The sequence below is a fragment of the Epinephelus fuscoguttatus genome, linkage group LG4 (assembly GCF_011397635.1).
Source record: "Epinephelus fuscoguttatus linkage group LG4, E.fuscoguttatus.final_Chr_v1".
Classification (NCBI taxonomy): domain Eukaryota; kingdom Metazoa; phylum Chordata; class Actinopteri; order Perciformes; family Serranidae; genus Epinephelus; species Epinephelus fuscoguttatus.
The window spans coordinates 44923932-44945345 of NC_064755.1; the positions used below are offsets into that span (position 1 = coordinate 44923932).

General features: G+C 42.4%; 2 protein-coding genes and 1 long non-coding RNA gene across 5 annotated transcripts in view; 2 read left to right on the top strand and 1 right to left on the bottom strand.

The window, feature by feature from the left end:
- Positions 1-426: 426 nt before the first annotated feature.
- On the top strand, positions 427-6055 carry LOC125887429 (uncharacterized). Its single transcript, XM_049574224.1, has 6 exons — positions 427-518; positions 1478-1516; positions 2732-3004; positions 3568-3810; positions 4740-4892; positions 5397-6055. The coding sequence occupies exons 1-6, from the start codon at positions 488-490 to the stop codon at positions 5477-5479; spliced, it is 822 nt and encodes a 273-aa protein (XP_049430181.1). The 5' UTR covers positions 427-487; the 3' UTR covers positions 5480-6055.
- LOC125887426 (hyaluronidase PH-20-like) lies at positions 4766-17141 on the bottom strand. 3 transcript variants are annotated; one of them, XR_007449168.1, is made up of 5 exons: positions 17001-17141; positions 9124-10087; positions 7246-7335; positions 6687-7158; positions 4766-4872 (listed from the first exon to the last, which is right to left on the bottom strand). XR_007449168.1 is itself a non-coding variant. In XM_049574221.1 (4 exons), the coding sequence occupies exons 2-4, from the start codon at positions 10066-10068 to the stop codon at positions 6739-6741; spliced, it is 1455 nt and encodes a 484-aa protein (XP_049430178.1). In that variant the 5' UTR covers positions 10069-10087; positions 17001-17141; the 3' UTR covers positions 6581-6738. The 3 variants fall into 3 exon arrangements, 1 of the variants encoding a protein (XP_049430178.1); XR_007449167.1 differs by having other exon boundaries at positions 4782-4875; XM_049574221.1 differs by lacking the exon at positions 4766-4872 and having other exon boundaries at positions 6581-7158.
- A 43-nt stretch (positions 17142-17184) lies between these two features.
- Positions 17185-21414, top strand: part of LOC125887431 (uncharacterized) — a 70632-nt gene continuing 66402 nt past the window's right edge. Inside the window, exon 1 of the long non-coding RNA XR_007449170.1 lies at positions 17185-17313. This is a non-coding gene — a long non-coding RNA (uncharacterized LOC125887431). The remainder of the gene's footprint in view (positions 17314-21414) is intronic.

A 21414-nucleotide genomic window follows, 5' to 3' on the forward strand; every position in this document is an offset into this window, starting at 1 on the left:
CCCTCCTCGTCTGCTGATGTGGTTCACTGTCTGCAGGTACCACTGGTAAATTTGAAGACGTGTGGCAAACTAAACTTAACAGTTAAACTACATACAAACACGTTTTGTTTTAGTTTGTGTTTAACAATTTGACAGGAGAGTCTGCAGCATGATAATAAATGAAATCTGTACTTTCAAAGGTAAGGCTAACAGAGCCGATAACATCAGAGATTATTAATTAATTATTGATTAATTCTGGGTCTTATGTATCCATCCCCAGCTCAGCCACTCTGAGGTTGCTTCTGGGTCGGATGTGGCTCGCGGGCAACCAATAGAAAAGGCCTGCTTCACATTTTTAGCAACATTGTGGTAAAAATGTGTCGTGGTCTCGATTTTTTTTATGTATTCAGTTCAAGAAAGCAGAAGTTGTGGTTTGAGGCAGTGATGCTGTCATTGAGTGAGATAGAAATGTTCAGAGGCACAAAGACAGACTCAACCTTAAGACAACATGAAGGCTTCGTCCGTCTCTCTGATCCTCGGTGAGTCATACATCAGTTTCTGTGATTAACTAATGAGAGTGAACAGCAACTATTCAGTGTCACTGATTACCACGTTGCAACCAACAGTCTGAATTAATAAAGAAAAAGTAACTAGGCAGAACTTTTGATTACAGAGTGTCATGAAACCAGATCTGATGTGTTGTTCTCAGTCTAACAGCAGAGTGATTTTCAAACATCTGAACATTTAATCTGGAGCATCTTGTTGTTTATTTATTCTCAGCGTAGGTTGTCAGAAGAAATAACAGAATCACTTTAATGTGTTTTCTCCTGCGTGTCTGTGAAGGCAACAGGAAGTCCACACTATTTTTGTATTTCTCCTTTTTTTCCAAGTGGTTTCATCATGTTTCCTTTTCTCAGTTAAATTTCTGACACTGACTTTTTTAAAAGAACATTTTTGGGGCTTATTATTATCATCAAAGGGCTGTGGGCTGAAATTGAACCCGCAGCTGCTGCACCTTTGTACATGGAGTGCCTGCTCTACCAGATCAGCTGGTGGGCGCCCCCGACATTTGACGACTTTTGACTTGCTGCAACCCGGGCGGCACAGTGGTGTGGTGGTTAGCACTCTCTCGCCTCACAGCAAGAGGGTTGCCGGTTCGATCCCGGGCGTGGGAGCCCTTCTGTGTGGAGTTTGCATGTTCTCCCTGTGTCAGCGTGGGTTTCCTCCAGGTGCTCCAGCTTCCTCCCACAGTCCAAAGACATGCAGGTTAATTGATAACTCTAAATTGTCCGTAGGTGTGAATGTGAGTGTGAATGGTTGTTTGTCTCTATGTGTCAGCCCTGTGATAGTCTGGTGACCTGTCCAGGGTGTACTCTGCCTCTCGCCCGATGTCAGCTGGGATAGGCTCCAGCCCCCCCGCGACCCTCAAGAGGATGAAGATGAATGAAGACTTGCTGCGACCCTGCTGACCTTTATTAACCCTGTCTCCCTGTTGCAGGCCTGGCTGTGCTGCTGTTTGGACCGACTGTTTCTGCAGGTGAGCTGATGAGGCTCCTCTGTCTGTCTGATCTCATGTTCTACTTTCAACTGTGTCTCTGTCTGAATTTATATTTGACACTGACACAAGATGGAGGACATTAAGGGACGCAAAGGCACGTAGACGCAAACACATTGGGACGCATCGAGACGCCTTGGCCGCCATGATGCGTGCTTGCCTCTCAAAATGTGTTGTCCATTTTTTTGATACACAAAGCAGCAATGCATGTAATACCATGCGTTGCCAGCGGGGGTGATAATGCAAGCGACGTACTTGAAATTAACCACTTTTTGTTATTCACAGAAGAAGCACTTTTTAAATATGGCGGGCGAGGAGGAAAAATTTGCAAACTCATACAGGCACACCCCCATTTATATGACAGTTCTAGTGCCCTGCACTCTAATAAAATAGCAGTACAAGCTAGCTCCAGCAGTAAAAGCTAGCTGGAATGTACCGGTGACTCTGCTACCCCCTTTTGCGTGAGCGATGTATTACATTTCAAGTGTTGCATTCAATGTGTTGACAATGAAAGGAAGTGCGTTGCTCGTGTTGCTTGCTTGCGTTGCGTGCGTCGACTATGCGCCGTAAGATACTTGCTGCAAACAACGCAAACGCGACCGCATCATGGCTGCCAAGCGTGATCTGCGTTCGTTTGACGCGTCAAACGCACATCTCAATGCGAGGTACCGCAACACGTGCTCGAGATGCAGTATTTGTATAACTGCTAGAGGCGCTGGTGCGAATGCACACAGGGACCCGACTGGATGATCATACCAGACCCTTCTTCTTCTTCTCATGAGATTCTTCACGATTTATTTTATTTTATTATTTAGTATTGTGCATTTTAGCTGCATAGTGCTGCACGTTGTGTACGCATACATTCGATCAAGCAGCAAGTATATTACGGCCCTTAGCGCACTCTCTGAACCCCTGCTGACTGCTGCTTGATAAAGTTATGCGAGGGTCCCGTTACGCCCAGGTGTTACACTACATAGTTTATGGATTTATTAATCCTCACGTGCGTCTGATCCTGTTTTACATAGCCTTCTCATTGTGGAGCTGGACATCTGTCATTACACAGAACAGCTGTCATTACGCACATCTGTGGCTATTAGGGCTGTAATATACTTGCTGCTTATGAAGCGGCCCTAGGTCACACACATCTAAAAAAAAAAGACCTCAAAAACTATCTCTGTCTGTTGTTTTGTCCTGCAGCCTCTCTGGATGCCCGTCCCAACCGTCAGCTGTACTTTACACGAGAGTCTGTCTCTCTGAGTTGTGTTGAAGATGGACAGACACTTGACGGATGGACGGTGAAGAGGACAGCGGGAGGACGGACACAGACATGTGGTGGAGGTCAAGAAGACTTTGGGAGTATCGTTGGTTCCTCCTGCATTGTTCCACAACTCTCCTTACCAGACAGTGGAGTTTACTGGTGTGAATCCAGAGCTGGACAGAGGAGCGTCCAGGTCAACATCAGTGTAACTGGTGAGAAACTAAGCTGCTCCGTCCTGCCTGGTGTCTGTCCAGTGTTTGTGTTGTTCTGATGGACTCTCTCTGAGTGGAGCTGAACTTACTCTTTCGGGTCTGCTTGACGATCTTCTAATGACTTCTTGAGAATGAACTAAGGTATAATGGACTGACTGTGTCTAAATGGGCTTCTGACTAACGTGCTCAGTGAGATGTTTGTGAGGGATAGAACAACCCGAGAGGTTACGATTAATTTCAGGAGTTGTTTTTGTGCCTCAAACTGCAGAAATCATAAAAGTAACAGGTGAAAAATCTTCAGCTCAGGCTGCAGAATTATTACAATGGATGGTCGAAGGTTTTCCACTGAAACTGCAGGAAGATGGCAGTTTTAAAGTCAAACAGCTCACACTGTTATTGTTTGTTTGTGGCTATGCATTTAATATTAACGTCTTTGGTGTTTGAGGATCGGGTTGGTGTGTGTTCAGAGTTTCACTGTGGGACTTGGTGACAGCTGAATGTTTAAATCCTGTGTTTGCCTGCCTTATATCTCAGATACATTTCTGGTCTCTTTTCTCTTCCAGATTATTCTGTGATGCTGGAGTTGCCCAAACTTCCTGTGTTTATGGGAAGTGATGTCACTCTGCGCTGTAGAACCAGAGATGGTTCCACACAAACAGCATATTTCCACAAGAATGACAGCTACATTGGATACGGAGATGCAGGAGAGTTTACCATCAGTGATGTGCAGCAGTCTGATGAAGGCTTCTACCGGTGTTCCACTGGTCTGTTCTCATGGTCAGCGAGGAGATGGCTGAGTGTCACAGGTCAGAACACTCACACATGTAACAGTTGTGCTTGAAGATGTGAACTAACTTACTGGATTAGAAGGCATCGTAGTTTAAGTGTCTAAAGTTGTTTTGCCAACATTTTTCTTGTACAAACTTACATGCATGTTTGCATGTTATTAAGATGTGGTAACAGATGCTCACTTGGTTTAATTTAAGATCCAAGATGGCGCTGTAGCAGACGGCAGCCTCTCCAGTTGCTCCACAGCACCGAGCTGTTTATTCTCTCCCAAGGGATTAATAAAGTACTATCTAATTAATGAACTACCAAACAACTAAACTGTGAATTCAGTAATCAGGTGCCCGTGTAGACGCTGAAACAGATTTTATTCCTGTGATCATTCCTCCTGTGCAAATTACGCATTACTGCAGTGGTTCCCAACTGGTGGGTCGTGGTCCAAAGGTGGGTTGCTGGCCCATTCTCAGTGGACGCAAATGACTCACAAACATGTTAAACTTGTGGGAAAAAAACCCTCCAAAAAAACCAAACACACTTTATTTTTAAGTACAGTAAATTCCAGCACAGAGCTTTTATTTTGGAGTGCCATTTCCTGCTGTAGTGTGAGTGACATGCTCGAAGACACGGCCAAACACAAGTAATGTATGACGTGGAATGTATTTAACTGTGTGGACCTCAAACTAATGACTAAGGAGCAGTCTGGAGCCACTGCATTACTGGATCCTAATGAGCTTGCAATGTGAGAGATGAGAGACAAAATTCACAGTCGGTGTTTTGTGCAAAAATGTATTCAGAAGTGTGGCTGACGAAGCTTCAGCACGATGAGTTGAGCCAAACCCAACAGATATCTTCTAAAGTCACAGTCTGTTTAATGCCAAGCTCCCTCTTTGTGTTTGAAAAACAAAACAAAACACTGGATTCCAGTAAAAGCTGCTCCTTTCCTCTCCAGATTCTCCTCCTCCTTCTCCTCCTCCTCCTCCTTCTCCTCCTCCTCCTCCTCCTTCTCTGTCTGTGATCAGGCTGCTCTGCCATCTAGTGGTCGCCTTTCCGTACTGCATTTCCACTGTTCTAATGGTGTCTGTCTGCTGTGGCAAGAGGACAGGTAAACACACACACACACACACACACACACACACACACACACACACACACACACACACACACACACACACACACAGAAAGGGTGCATTCAGTTAAACATTAACACACTGTCTTCGCTCAGCGTGCCTCCTCCTTACCAAATATCTGGTGTAGAGGAATTTAATCCCTCTGGTCCTCCACTAATTAACAAGAGATCAGCTGAAAATAAAATCCAACAACCCTCATAGCCAATAAAAGAAGAGTTGGCATCACTGGAATAATTCTGCTGTACAATGCAAATTAATATTTGAGCTTTTCAAGTTTGTGGGTAGTTTTTGTTTTTCCCCACAAAGTCAGGCTTTTTATTATTTTCCTCAGTGCACACTGTATTTAATATAGCGAGAATCATTTCCTCCCTTCAAGATAAGAATCAGAGAAAAGCAGAAGGTTTCCTGTCACAATTTAAACCAAACCAAATAACCATTAAATCCCTAACTCCACCCATGCTTCTCAACTCTGCCCACAGGAAACAAACCAGCCGTCTCCAAGGAACTGGACCCCCGAGCTGAAGGCGGTCAGGGACTGGCTGAAGAGGATGATTATGTCTGAGCATGATTTCTGACCTGAGGATGTGTGTGTGTGTGTGTGTGTGTGTGTGTGTGTGTGTGTGTGTGTGTGTGTGTGTGTCACTCCTTCACATGACTCTGATTTGAACAAGCTCACAGTAAGAATGCTAACATGCTAATGTTTAGCAGGTATGATGTTTACCATGTTCACCATCTCAAGCCCCTTTTACACTGCCTGTTCAAGACGGGAATATCACACCGTTATACCGCCTCACCATGCTGTAAATAAGGTACCATCTCGGAATGTGTAAAAAAATCTGTGTAAAAATGCAAAGGTGGCATAAAGAAGGGACTTTAGCGCAATCTCTGTGTAAAAAGGCCTTTAGCATAGCATGTTAGCATGCTAACATTTGCTAATCAACACTAAACTCAAGGTGCAGGTTGATGAGAATGTTATTAGTAAGTGCTAGATGAAGAGTCAGAGCAGCGGAGTCATGCAGATTCATCCTCTGCAGATGATGAATGTCTGGACTGAAGTGTTGAAAGCTCAGTAAGAAGCTAGTAAGAGGTCCTTGAGTTGAGATCATTTTGTCAAAAAAGCTGCATGTACTTTAATAAATTGCAAATGTGCTTAATAAAAATGTGCAAATGTGTTTGTTCTAATGTTGAAGGCATGTCTAAACCTTGTGTTAAGACCTTAATAATTATAATAATTAATATAATAGTGTTGTAGTATTGTTATCTATTTTTATTTAACCTTTATTTTACCAGGCAGATTTGCTTGAGATCAAATGATCTCTTTTACGAGCAAGGCCTGGCCAAAATGGCGGCATTAAAGCACAAAACATAAGACACACATAAAGAAGAGAGAGGAGAGGGCTGGATGGGGGCAGAGAAGGTGGTGACAGGGAATCCTGAGGAGGAAAAGTTCATGTTAAACAAAAACAGTGCACCACTATACACACTAGAAGAACACTTACGTGAGGATGATAAAATACTATGCAGTAAAACATTTACACACTCCACAGTTTGCCATTATAAAGCCTGTAAGCCGAGTTTTAAAATCATTAATGGTGATAAGTTCCTGCAATTTTAGTGATTTTTGAAGAGTGTTATTGAAGGAGCGTATTGTGTGAATGAGAGATTTGGTTAAACTGAAGGAAAAACACCTTTAATGGAAACACAAGTACAAACAGTCAGAATATAATATATATGATGATAAACAAAATAACAGTGGAATTGTCCTTTACCTGCCTGTAACCACATGTCCTGTATCACAGGTGTCACATTTGTGTTAATAATCTACATCTGCATCACTGTATACTTCAGACAGAGCAGTATCATCACCAGCAGCAGGGGGCGGGGCTTCTCAGTACTTTGACTCCTCGTGGTGAGGAAGGCCTCGTTAATGACGTTGAACGTCAGGACCGATCGACACGGCTTCTCGCTATAGCACATGCAGTCGAAGTTTTGGTCAAACCAGTTGACGTCATCCTGTGACAGGCCGCCACTCACAGTCAGAGGGCCGCCGCGGCGTTGCTGCTCAATGCTGTAACGCCACGGGTCAAGGTGGAGGAAGACGTCATCGTCCCACTGCTTCCTCACACAGCGACCATGGCCCTGGCAGAGCGCCTGGCTGCAGAGTTGCGTTGCTGTGGAGACGTTCACGATGTACGGGTTCATGACTCGCTCCAGGTGGCGCCGAGCGTCAAAGCAGGAGTCCTACAGGATTGTGGGATATTTAGTCAGTAGTGGTTGTTAGACAAACAGAGGAATAAAAAGAAACTCCGGAGTGATGTCACATTTTACCTCTGTGTCGGTGACGTTCATGTCTCCCCAGGAAACAACGCCAGCGGCGCCGAGAGCAGCAGCTTCTCCGATGGTGTTCACCAGATCAAACTGCAAGACAAGTAACAGCCAATCATACTGCGTTCAACCAAGTTAGCTCTGGTTCTTGAACCTGTTCTGTTCAGGACTCTTGGTGCTGTTTAGTGAACCAGCCCGTTTCCACCAGAATGTCAACAGGGGACGTTGCACAGTGGAAGGTGGCGAATCGTATTGATTACCTGCAAACTTTTGTTGCATTATTACAGATATCATTCATTCTTGAGAATTGTGACAAAACTTTGTTTTTTTGGGGGGTGTTTTAAAATATATTTTAAAACACTGGTTCCCAACTGGCTTAGTCATTAGTTCAAGGTCCACACTGATACAGTTAACGTCACAGTTTCCTGTGTCTGTTAAGTAGCTGTCCATTGGTCAGTCACTCTACAACAGGAAACAACACTTCAAAATAAAAGCTCAGTGCCTGAAATTCACTGTACTTCAAAATAAAGTGTGTTTTTTACAAAGCTGACATGTTTGGAAGTCACTTGCGGTCCATTCAGAATCGACCCACAATCCACTTTTGGACCGTGACCCACCAGTTGGGAACCACTGTTTTAAAAGTTGAACGTCTATTAAAGACTAAGACTATTAAACCTTATAACAAACCAACATCCCAGTGATTTAATTTTTCTTATGCAGCATACATGATGAACATCAGAGGTAAGATCTGCCAGAGTCGACATCTTACAGAGTTGACAATAAGGTATATATTTATTAATTTCACAGCAGTTGTAGTGAGGAGTTCTCTTAATGCTAATAAACTATACTTAGTTTGGATTTAGTAGGGCTACAGAGTCCACATGTTATTGCTGAGACACACCTGATAGCAATATCATTAAATTAATTTTGCAAAAAAGCTGACCAGAACTTGAGCAGCATTCCAGTCTTTTTGGAAACCAGGACGTGAGACAGGAGTCCTCAGGATATACCTGACTCTGTTTGTGTCTGATTAAATGATTGAATGATGATTCACACCACTGCAACTTCTCTCTGGCACGTTCTAAAACAGTTTCTAGTCATTGCGAATCATTGGTCTGAACTGGGCTGAAGGAAAACTTGACATTTTTTATTGGTTCCAGCTGAGAATCAACATTTCAGAACCAATTTATTTTTGGTCAAAATGCTCCGAATGATTCAAAATTAGGTGCAGGAACCTGAATGGAACCTGTTTCAAGTTGGTGGAAAGGGGTATCAGACAAGAGCACGAAATGGCCTTCCATACAGTCCAACATATACAAACTGTAAACTTTTGAGACAGCTCTTCATTTTATTTACCCTGTGAAATACCATCTCTTTTAGTTTGTACGTTAATGTCCTCTTTTCCTGGTAATTTGATCTTAAGAGTGACTTTTCCTCTGTTGAGTCTATAATTTTCTCTGAGAAAGAGTTGTCAGATTTAGTATTTTCCCGTGAAATGGTAAAAGGAAGTGATAATACACTCAACAAAGGAACAAAGTTTGTCTGTTTTACAACTCTCTGTCAGTCAGTTGAACCATTTTAGCCAGCATTTATATTTGAAAGATATCTCACGCTGTGAATTAGGAGAGTAGGAGAGACCTTCCAACCAGAGACCAGTATTTTTTTAAGATTAGTTTTTGGGCTTTTTGCCTTTAATGAACAGTGAAATGGGGCAAGAGAGAGAGAGAGTGGGGGTTGCAAGCCAGAGTCGAACCTGCGACCGCTGCAGCAAGGCATCGCCTCTATACACAGGGCGCCGGCACTATCCACTATGCTACCGATGCCGCCAGAGACCTAAAGGTGATAAGAGGGTGTGTCTTTTTGATCAAAGGTGTGTCTGACCTCTGACATGTAGTCATCGACGCTGTCCTTGTACACCGGGCGGATGTAGGCGTAGACGGGGATGGAGTAGGATCTGTTGGGGAGTGTTGACACCCTCATGGCCTCCTGGATGCGATGGCGAACAAACTTCCGGGCCTGCTGGGAGTCTCTGAGCACCAGCTCCAGGTAGATGGATGGAAAGAGTGCTGTGGAATCTTTCCAGAGCCACATCAGATCATCGTTCCTTTCCTTCTCAATGGCGGGACACTCTCCAGTGAAGCCCACCATGTCCTGGTTGTAGTCGTAGTTGTAGCAGTCGGGGTACAGGTAGTAACCCCAGAGTCTTTTGGGTCTCATCCTCTTGCCAATGCGGATGGATCGAAGGAAGTACCTCTTGGCTGCACGTTCGAATACAATCTTGGCCCTGTCCTCCGCCTCGTCCTCAGAAAGCAGCGGGTTCTTCATCTTGACCGTTTCAATGGACATCTCTCGATAGATGTCTTTGTCGCCCCAGTTTCTGATCCACTGCGGCCTCCACTCCTCAAAGTCAAGCACAGCGAGGCCCGGTATGTCAGAAGGGATGTAGTACTCGATGTCATCCTCGGCTTCATCGTGATGCTCCTCCAGGTCTACCAGCTGCGGCAGACCCTCATCGTACATCTCACCAGTGTCTTCATCCAAGTAGGGGAAGATGCCGAAGCGGTCGGTGTAGAATATGGAGACGCTCTGGTTGGTTGCTGTCCTCAGCGTGCTGCTGACAAAGTGGAAGTAGGAGAGGTCGAGAGGCATGCCGAAGCGGATGTCGCACAGCTCGGTCGGGGCGTTCCACATGAACAGGAAGGGGTGGCCGGGGCGTATAGGAGGATCTGTCCTCGGTAAGATCTGGCCGGAGCACAGAAGGGCCAACATGGTGATGAGGATGAAGACGAAATGCTGTCTGTCACTGAGCAGTTTGAGTTGGTTCATTTTGAAGCAGTAATCTGATCTGCGAGGAAACAGAAACAGGAAGACAGGTCAGAAAAGGTCAGATTAAGACCATGCAGCTCTCAGATAAATCTAGCAAACCTTGTCTTGATTTCAGTCGCTCATAGCTCTCACTCTGTTTTTATTCCTCTGGTCTACTGAGACCTCGTGCCCACCAAAGCAATTTTTCCTAGGTGCTCCTCAGGAAATGCTCAGCTGGGGGCGTTTGAGAGCGTTTGAAAGGCGCTGTGTTTTGCAGCTGAGATGCTTTGGTTGAATCTGGTTTCTTTAATACTGAATACTGGAGGATGTAAAAATGTGGATGTAGAGATGTGACAGTTGCTTTTTTGTGGTATTTGCTTCAAAGTCTTTTTTCAGTTTTAGGGGGAAAAATGTAAAGGTTTAAAAGCAGATATCTTTTCAGATTTGCAGGATTGTAGCATTTAGCTTTTAGGCTAACAGTGGAGAAAGGACAGTAAGCTCACACCTGGTCTACAGTTTACCTGGTTCAACAACATGAACAGCCTTTTTTTTTTTTTTTAATTGAATGCCACTAGTATATAAAAACAAAACCGCTTGCTGCGCCTTTTTTTTGTTGCAGGGCAACCATTTATTATTTGTATTTCACAATAATCAGCGTGTTGTTCCTGACATGTTGAGGCAGAGGGTACTGTCTGTAGCTCTGGTTGAGGGTGAGAGGCTGTCAGCAGATAAACAGAGATCTGTGTGGGTACATGAGACCCTAAAAAAGAGGCTGGATCATGGGGAGTACCACCAGTTTCTCCTCCTTTACCAACTGTAAACTTGTTATCATGGCCACCACAGAAAGCCCACCTCTAAATCATCCAACTGGACAACTGGGAAAAAGCAGAGATGATGTGTGGCGCTTTATTCACTTTGAGTTTAAGTTTTTTCAATTGGAAGAGTTCAGAGCCCTCCGGCAAATACGCGGGCGCCTTGAGCGCTGAAACACGAGGCGCGTAACAACACAAAAACTGCAAGCAATGAGTTTAATTTGCATTAAAAACAATTACAAAAGCTGCCTCCAGCTGCTAAAACACTTCCTGTGTGACTGAGGCCCTACATGAGAAATAGTGTCCCTTAGGTGGCTCCTGGGGACACTGGGGATAAAGACACTCCTGCTTAAGAAAAAAAAGTTATGGCTGTCTACATTTACATTTGGTTTAATTTAAAACTGACTGATATTGAAAAAGGCCTACAAATGTCAATAGTTATCTCATTTATTAAACCCTAAATTAAATTTCATGTATCTTTGTTTTTTTACTATATGAATGAGGTGTACTGAAAGTATTAATAATTTTAATAATAAGTTTACCTGCAGAATTGAACAACTTACAAGAAATCTATAAGAGACTTCAGTCAAGGTTCTTTGGCAGCTTGCAGGAAGTTGGACCCAGCTGTTAGACTGTTACCTAGCAATAAAATAAATAAATAAATGGTCTATTGCTCCAGGGATGATGTTTTTCTGTAGGCCAACCCACAAGTTAGAATCCCACTGATTCCCTCCTTAAAAGGCTTATGGGATTTTTCCACTGGATTTTGGATTACTGTCAAAAATAAGCTCTGTGATACTTCCATGTTTTGTTCAGCGAGATAATCTTCACAAATGAACACCATTGTCATGATTACTGAAGCCTAAATGCAATTGCCAATAGTAAAAAGCTAACGTTGTTAACGAACTACACTACAGTCACATGACGTAACAGTCATGTTCAGCACGGCTCCTCGTGATGATGTTCTGCAGTCTCATTTAGCCACTTGTTAGCAACCGCCTTTTTTAAAGACACATAGAAGCTTCAAAGTTCACGAGTGGGGTAAATTTAAAGTCTCCTAAGCTTGTGTAACCACAGACCTTATTTCAGGCATCTCACCAACAATCCATAAAAAAAACTGACTCAACTGACTTTGAGAGCTGGGAGTGCAAAAAGGCTAACTCATTTCCGGGTTTAAGGACTCATTCCTTGTCAGCTGATTGTAATTGAAAATATCAGCCAGTTTCCTTTCTGTATTCAGTCATTTATACTGACTGGAGCAATGTGTCCTTGGTTACTGGTACTTACAGACATTCTGACTTGTTATATCCGTAAAAGCACAGGTGCAAATGCTAACACTGAGGATGGTTCAGTTCCAATAACTGTCGCAGTGAGCCAGCATGCACATTACCAGCAGCTCCTCTGAGTGGAATGTAGCTATCATTAATGTAATTAAATGCACCAGTGCTTTTCCTTACATGTCAGAATGTCTGCTGTGGAAAAAGGTCTATTATTTTAAGTAAGGTTTTCAGGGTGTATAAGTCCATGTGTTTGTGTCTAAGTTTTTTACTTTGTTCGATCAGGGTGTGTGCAATCTGGAAATCCATCGGTAAAAAATAAATAAATAAATAAATAAATAATTCTTCCTACAATGTAGATTGCAGAATCTGTCTTGAGAGATTAGGGTGTGTGTGACTTGTTATGAGTCACTGATGCGCAGCACCTGGGAGAGACACCGGCAGAGATGTTGAGTTCAGCAAAATGATCCAGCACAGGTAAACTGTTCGATTTATTGTTGTGGACTGTGAAGGGAGTTGTAGCTTGTAGTGTTTCCATCAAGAGAACAACAACTTGTTGCAGCAGCTGAGGTTTGATAGTTTGAGCATGACGTCAGCACTAAGTGTGATGTTGCAAGTTTGTAGTTTCACACTAAACTGTTGCACTGCCTCTACTTTCACAATAACTGAACCAAGTTAATCAAAATATTATCACAGACGTTTCATCCTGTGCAGAGAAAGACTCCACTGACTCATGACAGAGAGACCTTAAACACTTTCTTATTTCACAAATAAAGAGACAAAGTAATGTGTGCCATTGCATCAGAAGTGGAGAACATGTGATAAAACACATTTGCTCATTGTGGGTTTTTGACAGAGGTGAAGACGACTGTGTCACACAGTGTGGTCATAAATGATAACGTCTACAAAAGGCTCTGAAAACCAAACAGTTTTTTTGTGTACAATCTTAATAGCAGCTTTTTTTCCCATTGCAAGTGAAAGCAGCATAAAATCCCACTTTTGCCCTTGTTTTATCAAATTAATAAACAACAATTATTTTTTTAAATAAAGGTTAAGTTAAAGGAAAAGGATGCAGCTTTACATTTATTTTTTAATGACAAAAATACTCAGTTATATATTGTCGGTTACCTTTTAGTTTCAGTGCTCCATTTATGCCCAATTTACCACAGTCGCCTTGTTTGGCTCATAAAACACTTAGTTACCTGCATATTTCCCTTCTTATTTTTATTCTTCTCAGCCCAGCAGGTCAGAGGGAACTTCACTTCCTGTTAATGTGAGCTGGAAAGTTTCTCATGTGACAGCAGTGATAGGCACCACATGTCTTGACTTCAAGAAGATTTATGCGTTTTTAATATCCTGTAGACAAAGAGCTGACTCAGTAACAGCTGAGGTATGAAAGCTCAGCAGCTTCAGTTTGGATCTCTGTTGAAGTTCAAGTTGTTAAAATGTCGAAATGTCAACAACACTTTCCCTCAATGACTGAGACTGGCACAAATATATTGATTAGTGCGGCTTAAAGGCCCGACTGCCTTTGAGTCCTTTTAAAGGAATAGACCGACACTCCTTGACGACGACAGTCACTTCCAGGTGGACGACTTGCAACTGATTTCAGTGGCAGAGCTCTGTAAAATCAGCAAACTTTTTTATTTCTGTTTCATTTTCAGCTGTGACTGTAACATTTAAAGATATATAGTTAAACACTGTGGTCCGACCTGTCTGACTGTTCTGCTGTGCTCATTATATGAAGCACAGACGCTAAGCAAGTTTAAGGATTACAAGTTAAGTTCATTCATGTGTTTTAGTAATTTACTACAAATACATTGACAGTGTTTGTACAGTAAACTATTCACATATTTATGATCACAAATATTATTTGCTCTCACTGGTTGATTAAGACACATGTGACCTATAACGAGGAAGTGTAACCTGCTGTGAAGCTGCTGAAGTGTTGAGGTGCCTTTCAATAGTATGTCTGTTTTACCTTGTTATGCGTCTTACTAAGTGTAATGTGTTCTCATTGACTTTGTGTTCTAGTATGTTTAGTATGTGAGACTTGTGTTCTATGTGTCCATCGTCTTGTCTTTTGTGTACTTGTATCTTTTGCTGCCAGTCTTGACCAGGACTCCCTGGAAGAAGAGTTACTGTAACTCAGTGGGACCCTTCCTGGTTAAATAAATAAAATAAAAAGTAAGAAGTACCACACAGAAAAAGGGCAAGGAAAATATTCTAAATTAAGCATACACTTAAACTTATATCAGTTTTGTGGTTGGCCTTTTTAGGCAGCAGAAAAAACGAATCAATTAGTGTAATTAATCAGTTAGGTGGCGCAGTGCTAATTGATTTCTATGCATGTGACACAAGAGATTTTTACCGTAGTTATTGTAAATAAACACTGTGGTGTGGTCTGTAGACAAATATTTTGGAAAATGTGCTTGTTCACTTTCTTGGCAAGAGTTAGATGAGAAAACTGACATAGTTAACATGTCTATACACTCTATAGCGCTACTGCTAGCAGCCGGCTAACTTAGCTTAGTACAAATGCTGGAGATGGGGAAACAGCTAGCCTGGCTCTGTCCAAACCAAGGCATCAAAAAATGTCTATACGCATGGCTGAACCCCACTCATTAACACAACATGCGTTGTTTTTTTTTTTTTAAATCTGTATAAAAACTAAAGTGAAGAATTTGTTGCCTGGCAACCAAAGGAGACTCCAAGAAAATTCTAGCCCTCGCCAGCAAATACATCAGCATACCACTCATTAAATCATTTTTATTATTATTATTATTATTTAAAGGATTAAACAAACACGACACACTGTCTCAATTAATGAGCTTGAGAGCTGCAGATACCGTAGGTGGATTTTGTTACCTTCAGTTTGAATGAGGCTAGCTGTTACCCCTGTTTCCAGTCATGATGCTAAGCTAAGCTAATTGCTGCTGTAGCTCCATATTTACTGTACATGAGAGTGGTGTTTTCAAATGTTTTTGTTGCCTTCCAGACACGTTTTATACTCTGCCTTGTCTGTAATGATTAATATTTAGTTTAACATGGTTTTCGCACATAAAAAGTAAAAAAAAAAAAAAGAGGCTGCAACCACCACCGCTTGCATTAGAGTTGTGCGCAAAATGGCTAGTGTTAGCGTTACAAGAAACATCTGAAAGATTATGTTGTATATATTTGAGCCTCAATCAGACCCAGACTCAGATGAGGAGTCTGTTGTGCACCAAAATGACGACTAACAGATGTTTCAGAACAGTAAGGGTAGTTAGCATCTTTTATTATGTCCTTTGTTAGCTTGTAGGCTTAAGGGAGCGATCACTCCGAGATGAAACGCTAGAGACACGACGCCAGTAAAACCACTGTTTTCCTATGATGCGGCGCGTCTGACCGGCATTACAGCGTCTTTTTAGATGCGCGAAGTTAAAATATTTTCAACTTTTTGAGCGTCAGACGCCAGTAGCTAGCGTGCATTGAATAAGCGGTTCCAGCGTTTCAAGCGTCTTTGAAGTGTCCGCGCCCTCTCATTTCTGTGTGATCACCCCCTAAGGCCTTTACATACTTAGAACAGAGAAATTTGCTGCAAGAAAAGAATGACATCATTCGTTTCTTGCACACTTGAATCTCAGATTTCAGAGAAGGACACAGACATCGCCACCATTAGTAGACAAACATGAAAAGCTTAACAGACTTAAATGTTTTGTTCTACGACATAAAATAAGTCAGTAAACACCCCACTGTGAATTTTGAAGCTTTTACGTGTCTTAAAAAAAAGAGGGTTGCTAACAAGTGGCTAAATGAGACTACAGAACATCATCACGTCAAACACAGCTTTATGCCTGCGTTGTTGGAGGGATGTTAGCCTGAGTCATGTGACCGCGGTGTCGTTTGTTTAGACCCTAATGTCAGCTTTTTACTTATGGCGGTAACATTTAGGCTTCAAAAATCAAAAACTGTGAGGATGATCTCCCTGAACAGGTAACCCTAACCTAACCCTAACCCTAACAGGTATCATTAACACTTGTTTGCTGCATTTTCTGCAATAATCCAAAATAAACCCGGGTGATGTTAACTTCTGCGTCAGCCTACCAAATAAAATAAAAAAGTAATCCCTGTACCTTTCTATTATTTAAATGTATATTCGTACAGCCTACAAAGAAGCACATTGGTCAGCGTGCATTGCCTTGACTGAGTGATCATACTTCGAGGAAACTATGCAGATCAGATTTATGACATAATAATTATGATATTGTCCTTATCAGCCAACATCTATTCTGATATTGACTAATCTACGTTGTGTTTTTGGCATTTGTCTGGTAATATCACCAGTCAGGAAGGTTCAGTGAAAAACAAAAAGCCTGAACTGAAACAAGACACCTTACAGACGCTACAGATACATTTACTTCTAAATATAGTCAGCTGTCTACAGGCTACTGTAGTCTTAAATCTCTGTCTCTCATCTGCACTTCAGAGTGTTTCAGAGGCTAATCGTTCAACGGTCTGTACAAATTGATTGGTAACTTTTTTTGTTCCCCTGCTCTCCTACATGGAGTTGGACTTAAAAAATAGTGCCAGGTCTTAAAACCATTGACTGATAGTTTAACATGCTTCTGTATCTTTACGAGGTTGCAGGATCTGACGCATAACTACAGTATCTTTGTCTTGAGGCAGGTTGCAGCCTGACAGGTTTATGATTTCTGTAAAAACGTAATAAATTAAAGCACACTCCGTCGATTTATATATTAAAGATAGAAACAATGTCAGTTACGGGTGAACTCGACCCCAGTAATATCTGGGTTTGGAAAACGCCAATAAACCTTTGAACCCAAATGAGACAATTAAATGAGTCGTAATTATAAGCACCAACCTGTTCTGCGGGTCCAACTTCCTGCCGTCCAAACCGCACACTCTGTGAGTTGTGAAATTATTACCTGTTACTCATAAACGCTCATCTTCACTGTCCTCTGGGAGTCTAAATAGCTCCTCTTTAAATAAGCTGCTGCAGAAGCTTCAATTACAGGCAGAAACACTTGTGGAAACTTGTCGGCGCTGAATGATTTGCAGGCTCCCGAGGTGCTCTGTTTTTTATTAGGACGTCCTGATGTGTTCGAGGGTGAGGAGGAGCTCCACTCCTTCAGTCAGTGCCTGGAGGTATTGAAGAAACGACTTGATGACAAGAGGTCAGTTCACAGCCGTCAGCGTGTCGTTTATTGTAAACAATAAGACAGCACCTCAGAACAGTTCACGAAACATTCTTATACTCCTTAGACGGATATCCTGTCTAACTTTCTGTGTGTGTGTGTGTGTGTGTGTGTGTGTGTGTGTGTCTGTGTCTTGCCCAGTTGAAGATTGTTTAATCTAAGTACATATTCTCCCAATCTGACCTTAATTGGGCCTTTTTAGCCACAACAGAGGAAGATATCTGAGGAAGCTCTGGGATGAGGACAATGTGTGGACACACATAACAGACCTCTGTCAGGACACGCAAAGAATGCAATGAGAGTTTTTAACTTGGTCAGCTGTAGCTGTAGGAAAAGTACTGAGCCGAGGGAAATCTACCCAGTTTTGTCATCAGAGTGTTGAGTCACATAAAGACGACATTCAGTGGATTCCATCCATCGATCATCATCGACTTCTGTTTGTACTCAAAATGAACATCATTTGGATTTCATCAACAATGGTCTGACAAACAAGAGGAATGAATCAGAGTCAATGGGAGACGTACAGAAAAAACAGATTATTATTTTAGGAGTTATTTTAGGAAGTTGATTTATTCTTTTGTTTTAACAGTTTGAATGTGTAGCAAAAACAAAAAATCAAAAGTTAAAGTAGTTCATGTGTTGCGTGTCCAAATGTGTCAAGTTAGAAGGGAAACAGACAACAGACATTATTGGCTTGTTGCTGGCGGCTCCTCTCACGCCACGGTCACATTATCCCCTCCATTGTTGTGTCTGGTGGTTTGAACATGTGTGGTGCACTTCATAGAGCAAAGGTGCACTGAAAGATCAAATCTGTTGAACTTTGACCCCACGTTGCACTGACCTGAGAGCAGATTTACACCTGGAACTTTCATGTCTGTTTCTAGACGGTGGCACTTTGCATTTAAACCCTTTGTTTAAATGTGTTCTTGTTATCTTGATTGTGCTCTCACTGTGATCAAATCTCAGTCGGCTAATTAGTTGGGCGAGGCTGGCTGTCGTTTCCGCAAACATGGCGCGTCCCAGGTCAAGGAAAGCAATGCTGCTGTATGATTTTTACTTCTTTTGAAGGGATAGTTTGAATCTTTTGAAGTGGGGTTCTGTGAGTTACTTGCCCATAGTTTGTGTCGAAAGCCCCATGAAGACCAGTGATTTGTGACAAGACAAAATTGTTTTAGAGGGTAGAACGGGTCGTCTTCTAATCTAAAGATCAGCGGTTCGATCCCTGGCTCCAATCCCCTAGCATCCTTGGAAAAGTTACTCAGCTCCAATTTGCTCCCGATGGCTGTTCCATCCGTGTGTGAGTGCGTGTGAATGGTTACTGAGAAGCAGGTGGCACCATGTATGGTAGCCTCAGCCACCAGTGTGTGTGTCAGTGTGTGTGTGTGCGTGAATGTGACATGTTGTGTAAAAGCGCTTTGAGTGGTCAGAAGACTACAAAAGGGCCCTACAAATGCAGTCCATTTACCATTTAACCGGCCAGTTTGAGCTTGTGATGGTGTCACCTGACACTCACCTGGTTTTAGAACGTAAATCACCTGTTTCAACAGCCAATCAGCTTGTAGTGAAGTCAAGTTAAAATGACCACAGACAGCGTGTTGGCTTGCTGCAGCAGGTGCTCCGTCCCCACCGAGCCCTCTGTTTCTGTCCTCACGGTGTGCCGGTGTCAGCAGGTCGCTGCTGCTGCTGGCTGTATGTGCTTATGCCCCGCCCACACACACACACACTCATTGACTGATGACCTGACGCTGGTTATTTATATTATTGTGGCGTATTGATTATGAATACAGTCCATCTGATGCTGGTTTTGTTTCATCACTGTAGCCAGTATCTCACTATCACTATCCTCATTCAGATTTTAAGAAGCTACAAATTATATTCAGCAACAAAATAAGTCTGAAAAGCTGCAAATCAGAACGAAGCACAGAGAGTTGTTGACTAGAGATGATACGCCGTCTCATGGTGGTCACTTCCTGTCAACGTTACAGATCAGAAGCACAGAGAGTCGTTGACTAGAGATGATACGCCGTCTCATGGCGGTCACTTCCTGTCGACGTTACAAATCAGAAGCACAGAGAGTCGTTGACTAGAGACGATACGCCGTCTCGTGGTGGTCACTTCCTGTCAACGGTACAGATCAGAAGCACAGAGAGTTGTTACAGATACAGATACAGACAACTTTATTAATCCCACCAGGGGCAATTGGTTTGAACAGCTTGCATACATTATACAGACACAGTACACACAATAGGATACAGTAGATAAGATACATGAATAAATAGAATGCTGAGGAATACATGTCGTAAAAGGAATAAGATCATTATAAAGAATTTAAGAGATGAATAGCAGAGGGAATAAAAGATTTCAAAAAACGGTTAGTCTTACAGACAGGTGAGACATAGCGGCGACTTGAGGGCAACTTAGAAAATTCACCTGTAAGCACATGACCAGGAGAAGACAAAATGCTGTTTGCCATCCTCATAGTTTGTTGGTCACAGAAGCCGGACAAGTCCCTAAGTTTCACTTCTGTGATCTTGGAACATGTTTTGATAATGCTGTACAACCTGTTTTTATCTCTCAGCGTAAGGCTGGGGAACCAGCAGATAAAAGAGAAACACAGGAGACTCTCGATAAAAGACTGATAAAAATGACAAAGAATATCAGGACTGACAGAAAAAGAGTTCAGTTTGCGGAGAAGGTGAATTCTCTGTTGCCCTCGCTTCACAATGTCTGCAGTGTTCACATCAAATTGCAGCTTCTCATCAAAAAAGGTGCCTAAATATTTATATGAATGTACCCTTTCCACAGTTTTACCATGGATGGTGCTATCTGCAGCTGGGTTTTTGTTGCGTCTAAAATCAATTATCAGCTTATAGTTTTGGATACATTCAAGTCTAAGTAGTTTTTGTCGCACCATGAAACAAGATCAACAAGAGCCTCCCCATGTCCTGATTCAGATCCTTAAAGAAGAGACAGAAGCGCAGTGTCATCAGAGAATTTGACTAGATAGCTGCCTTCCTTTGCACTCCTGCTTTCATCTGTAGCCTATATAAAATAAAGAGTAAAGGGGAGAGGACGCACCCTTGTGGTGAACCGGTGGACAGAGCTAAGGAGTCTGAGACACAACCATTTACAGAGACCCTCTGCTTTCTGTCAGTTAAAAAGTCTGACAACCATAAGACAACCTGGTGGGGCAGATTAAAATCATTCATCAGCCTCCTAACTAAAAGATGCGGCTGCATCAAGTTAAAAGCCGAGGAAAAGTCAGCGAATAAGAGCCAGACGTGGGCTTGAGGTTTTTCCAAGTGTCTATAGAGGCAGTTAAGAATAAAAAGCTTGGCGTCCTCCACGCCTTTCCCTGCCTGGTAGGCAAACTGAAGTGGGTCGATTCTCCCCTCTATATGTGAAAGAATTATGTTCTTCATAATTTTCTCAAAGACCTTCATACACAGTGATGTGAGTGCTACTGGTCTAAAATCATTGAGTTGTTTGGGGGATGAGTTTTTTGGAACAGGGATTATGATGGAGGATTTCCATAAGTCAGGGACTTGACCGCAGTTGAGTGACATCTGAAAGATGTGGTGGAAGACACTGCTAAGTTGGTCAGCACAATACTTTCATGTGCGTCCACAAGTTCCATCTGGGCCAGAGGCTTTTCTTACATTCACCTTCTTCAGAGGGTTATTTACACACTCCTGACTAATGACCATATTGCAGTCAGTGTCAGAGGAGATACCCTGCTTAAGAAGGGAAAGATTGTCTGAGAGGTCATGGTTTTCAAACCGCGAGTAAAAGAGGTTAAAAGCGTTTGGCAGATCTTCATTGCTTCCCTCTATTCTAATTAGTGTTCTGTTGTTTTCATCTTGGATGTTAGTGGCTGAGGACATGGATTTAATGCCTCTCCAGGCCGCCCGCAGATCACCACTGCTATACTTGTGTTCTACCTTGTCCTTATAAGCTCTTTTGGCTTTCCGAATTTCATTCTTAACCTCTTTGTTGATGTCTTTCCTTTCCTGGTTGTTCCCTGTATAAAAGATTTTTTTCTTCTTATTTATGACATTTTTCAAGTCTTTAGTGACCCAC

Excerpts from the sequence above, each read along its gene's own strand:
- LOC125887426 (XM_049574221.1), bottom strand. The coding sequence starts at position 10,068 with ATGAACCAACTCAAACTGCTCAGTGACAGACAGCATTTCGTCTTCATC. Across the intron at positions 7,336-9,123 it reads TCGATGACTACATGTCAGAG|TTTGATCTGGTGAACACCAT; the intron begins GTCAGACACACC and ends CTTGTCTTGCAG. Across the intron at positions 7,159-7,245 it reads TGAACGTCACCGACACAGAG|GACTCCTGCTTTGACGCTCG; the intron begins GTAAAATGTGAC and ends ACAATCCTGTAG.
- LOC125887429 (XM_049574224.1), top strand. The coding sequence starts at position 488 with ATGAAGGCTTCGTCCGTCTCTCTGATCCTCG. Across the intron at positions 519-1,477 it reads GTCCGTCTCTCTGATCCTCG|GCCTGGCTGTGCTGCTGTTT; the intron begins GTGAGTCATACA and ends TCCCTGTTGCAG. Across the intron at positions 1,517-2,731 it reads TGGACCGACTGTTTCTGCAG|CCTCTCTGGATGCCCGTCCC; the intron begins GTGAGCTGATGA and ends TTTGTCCTGCAG.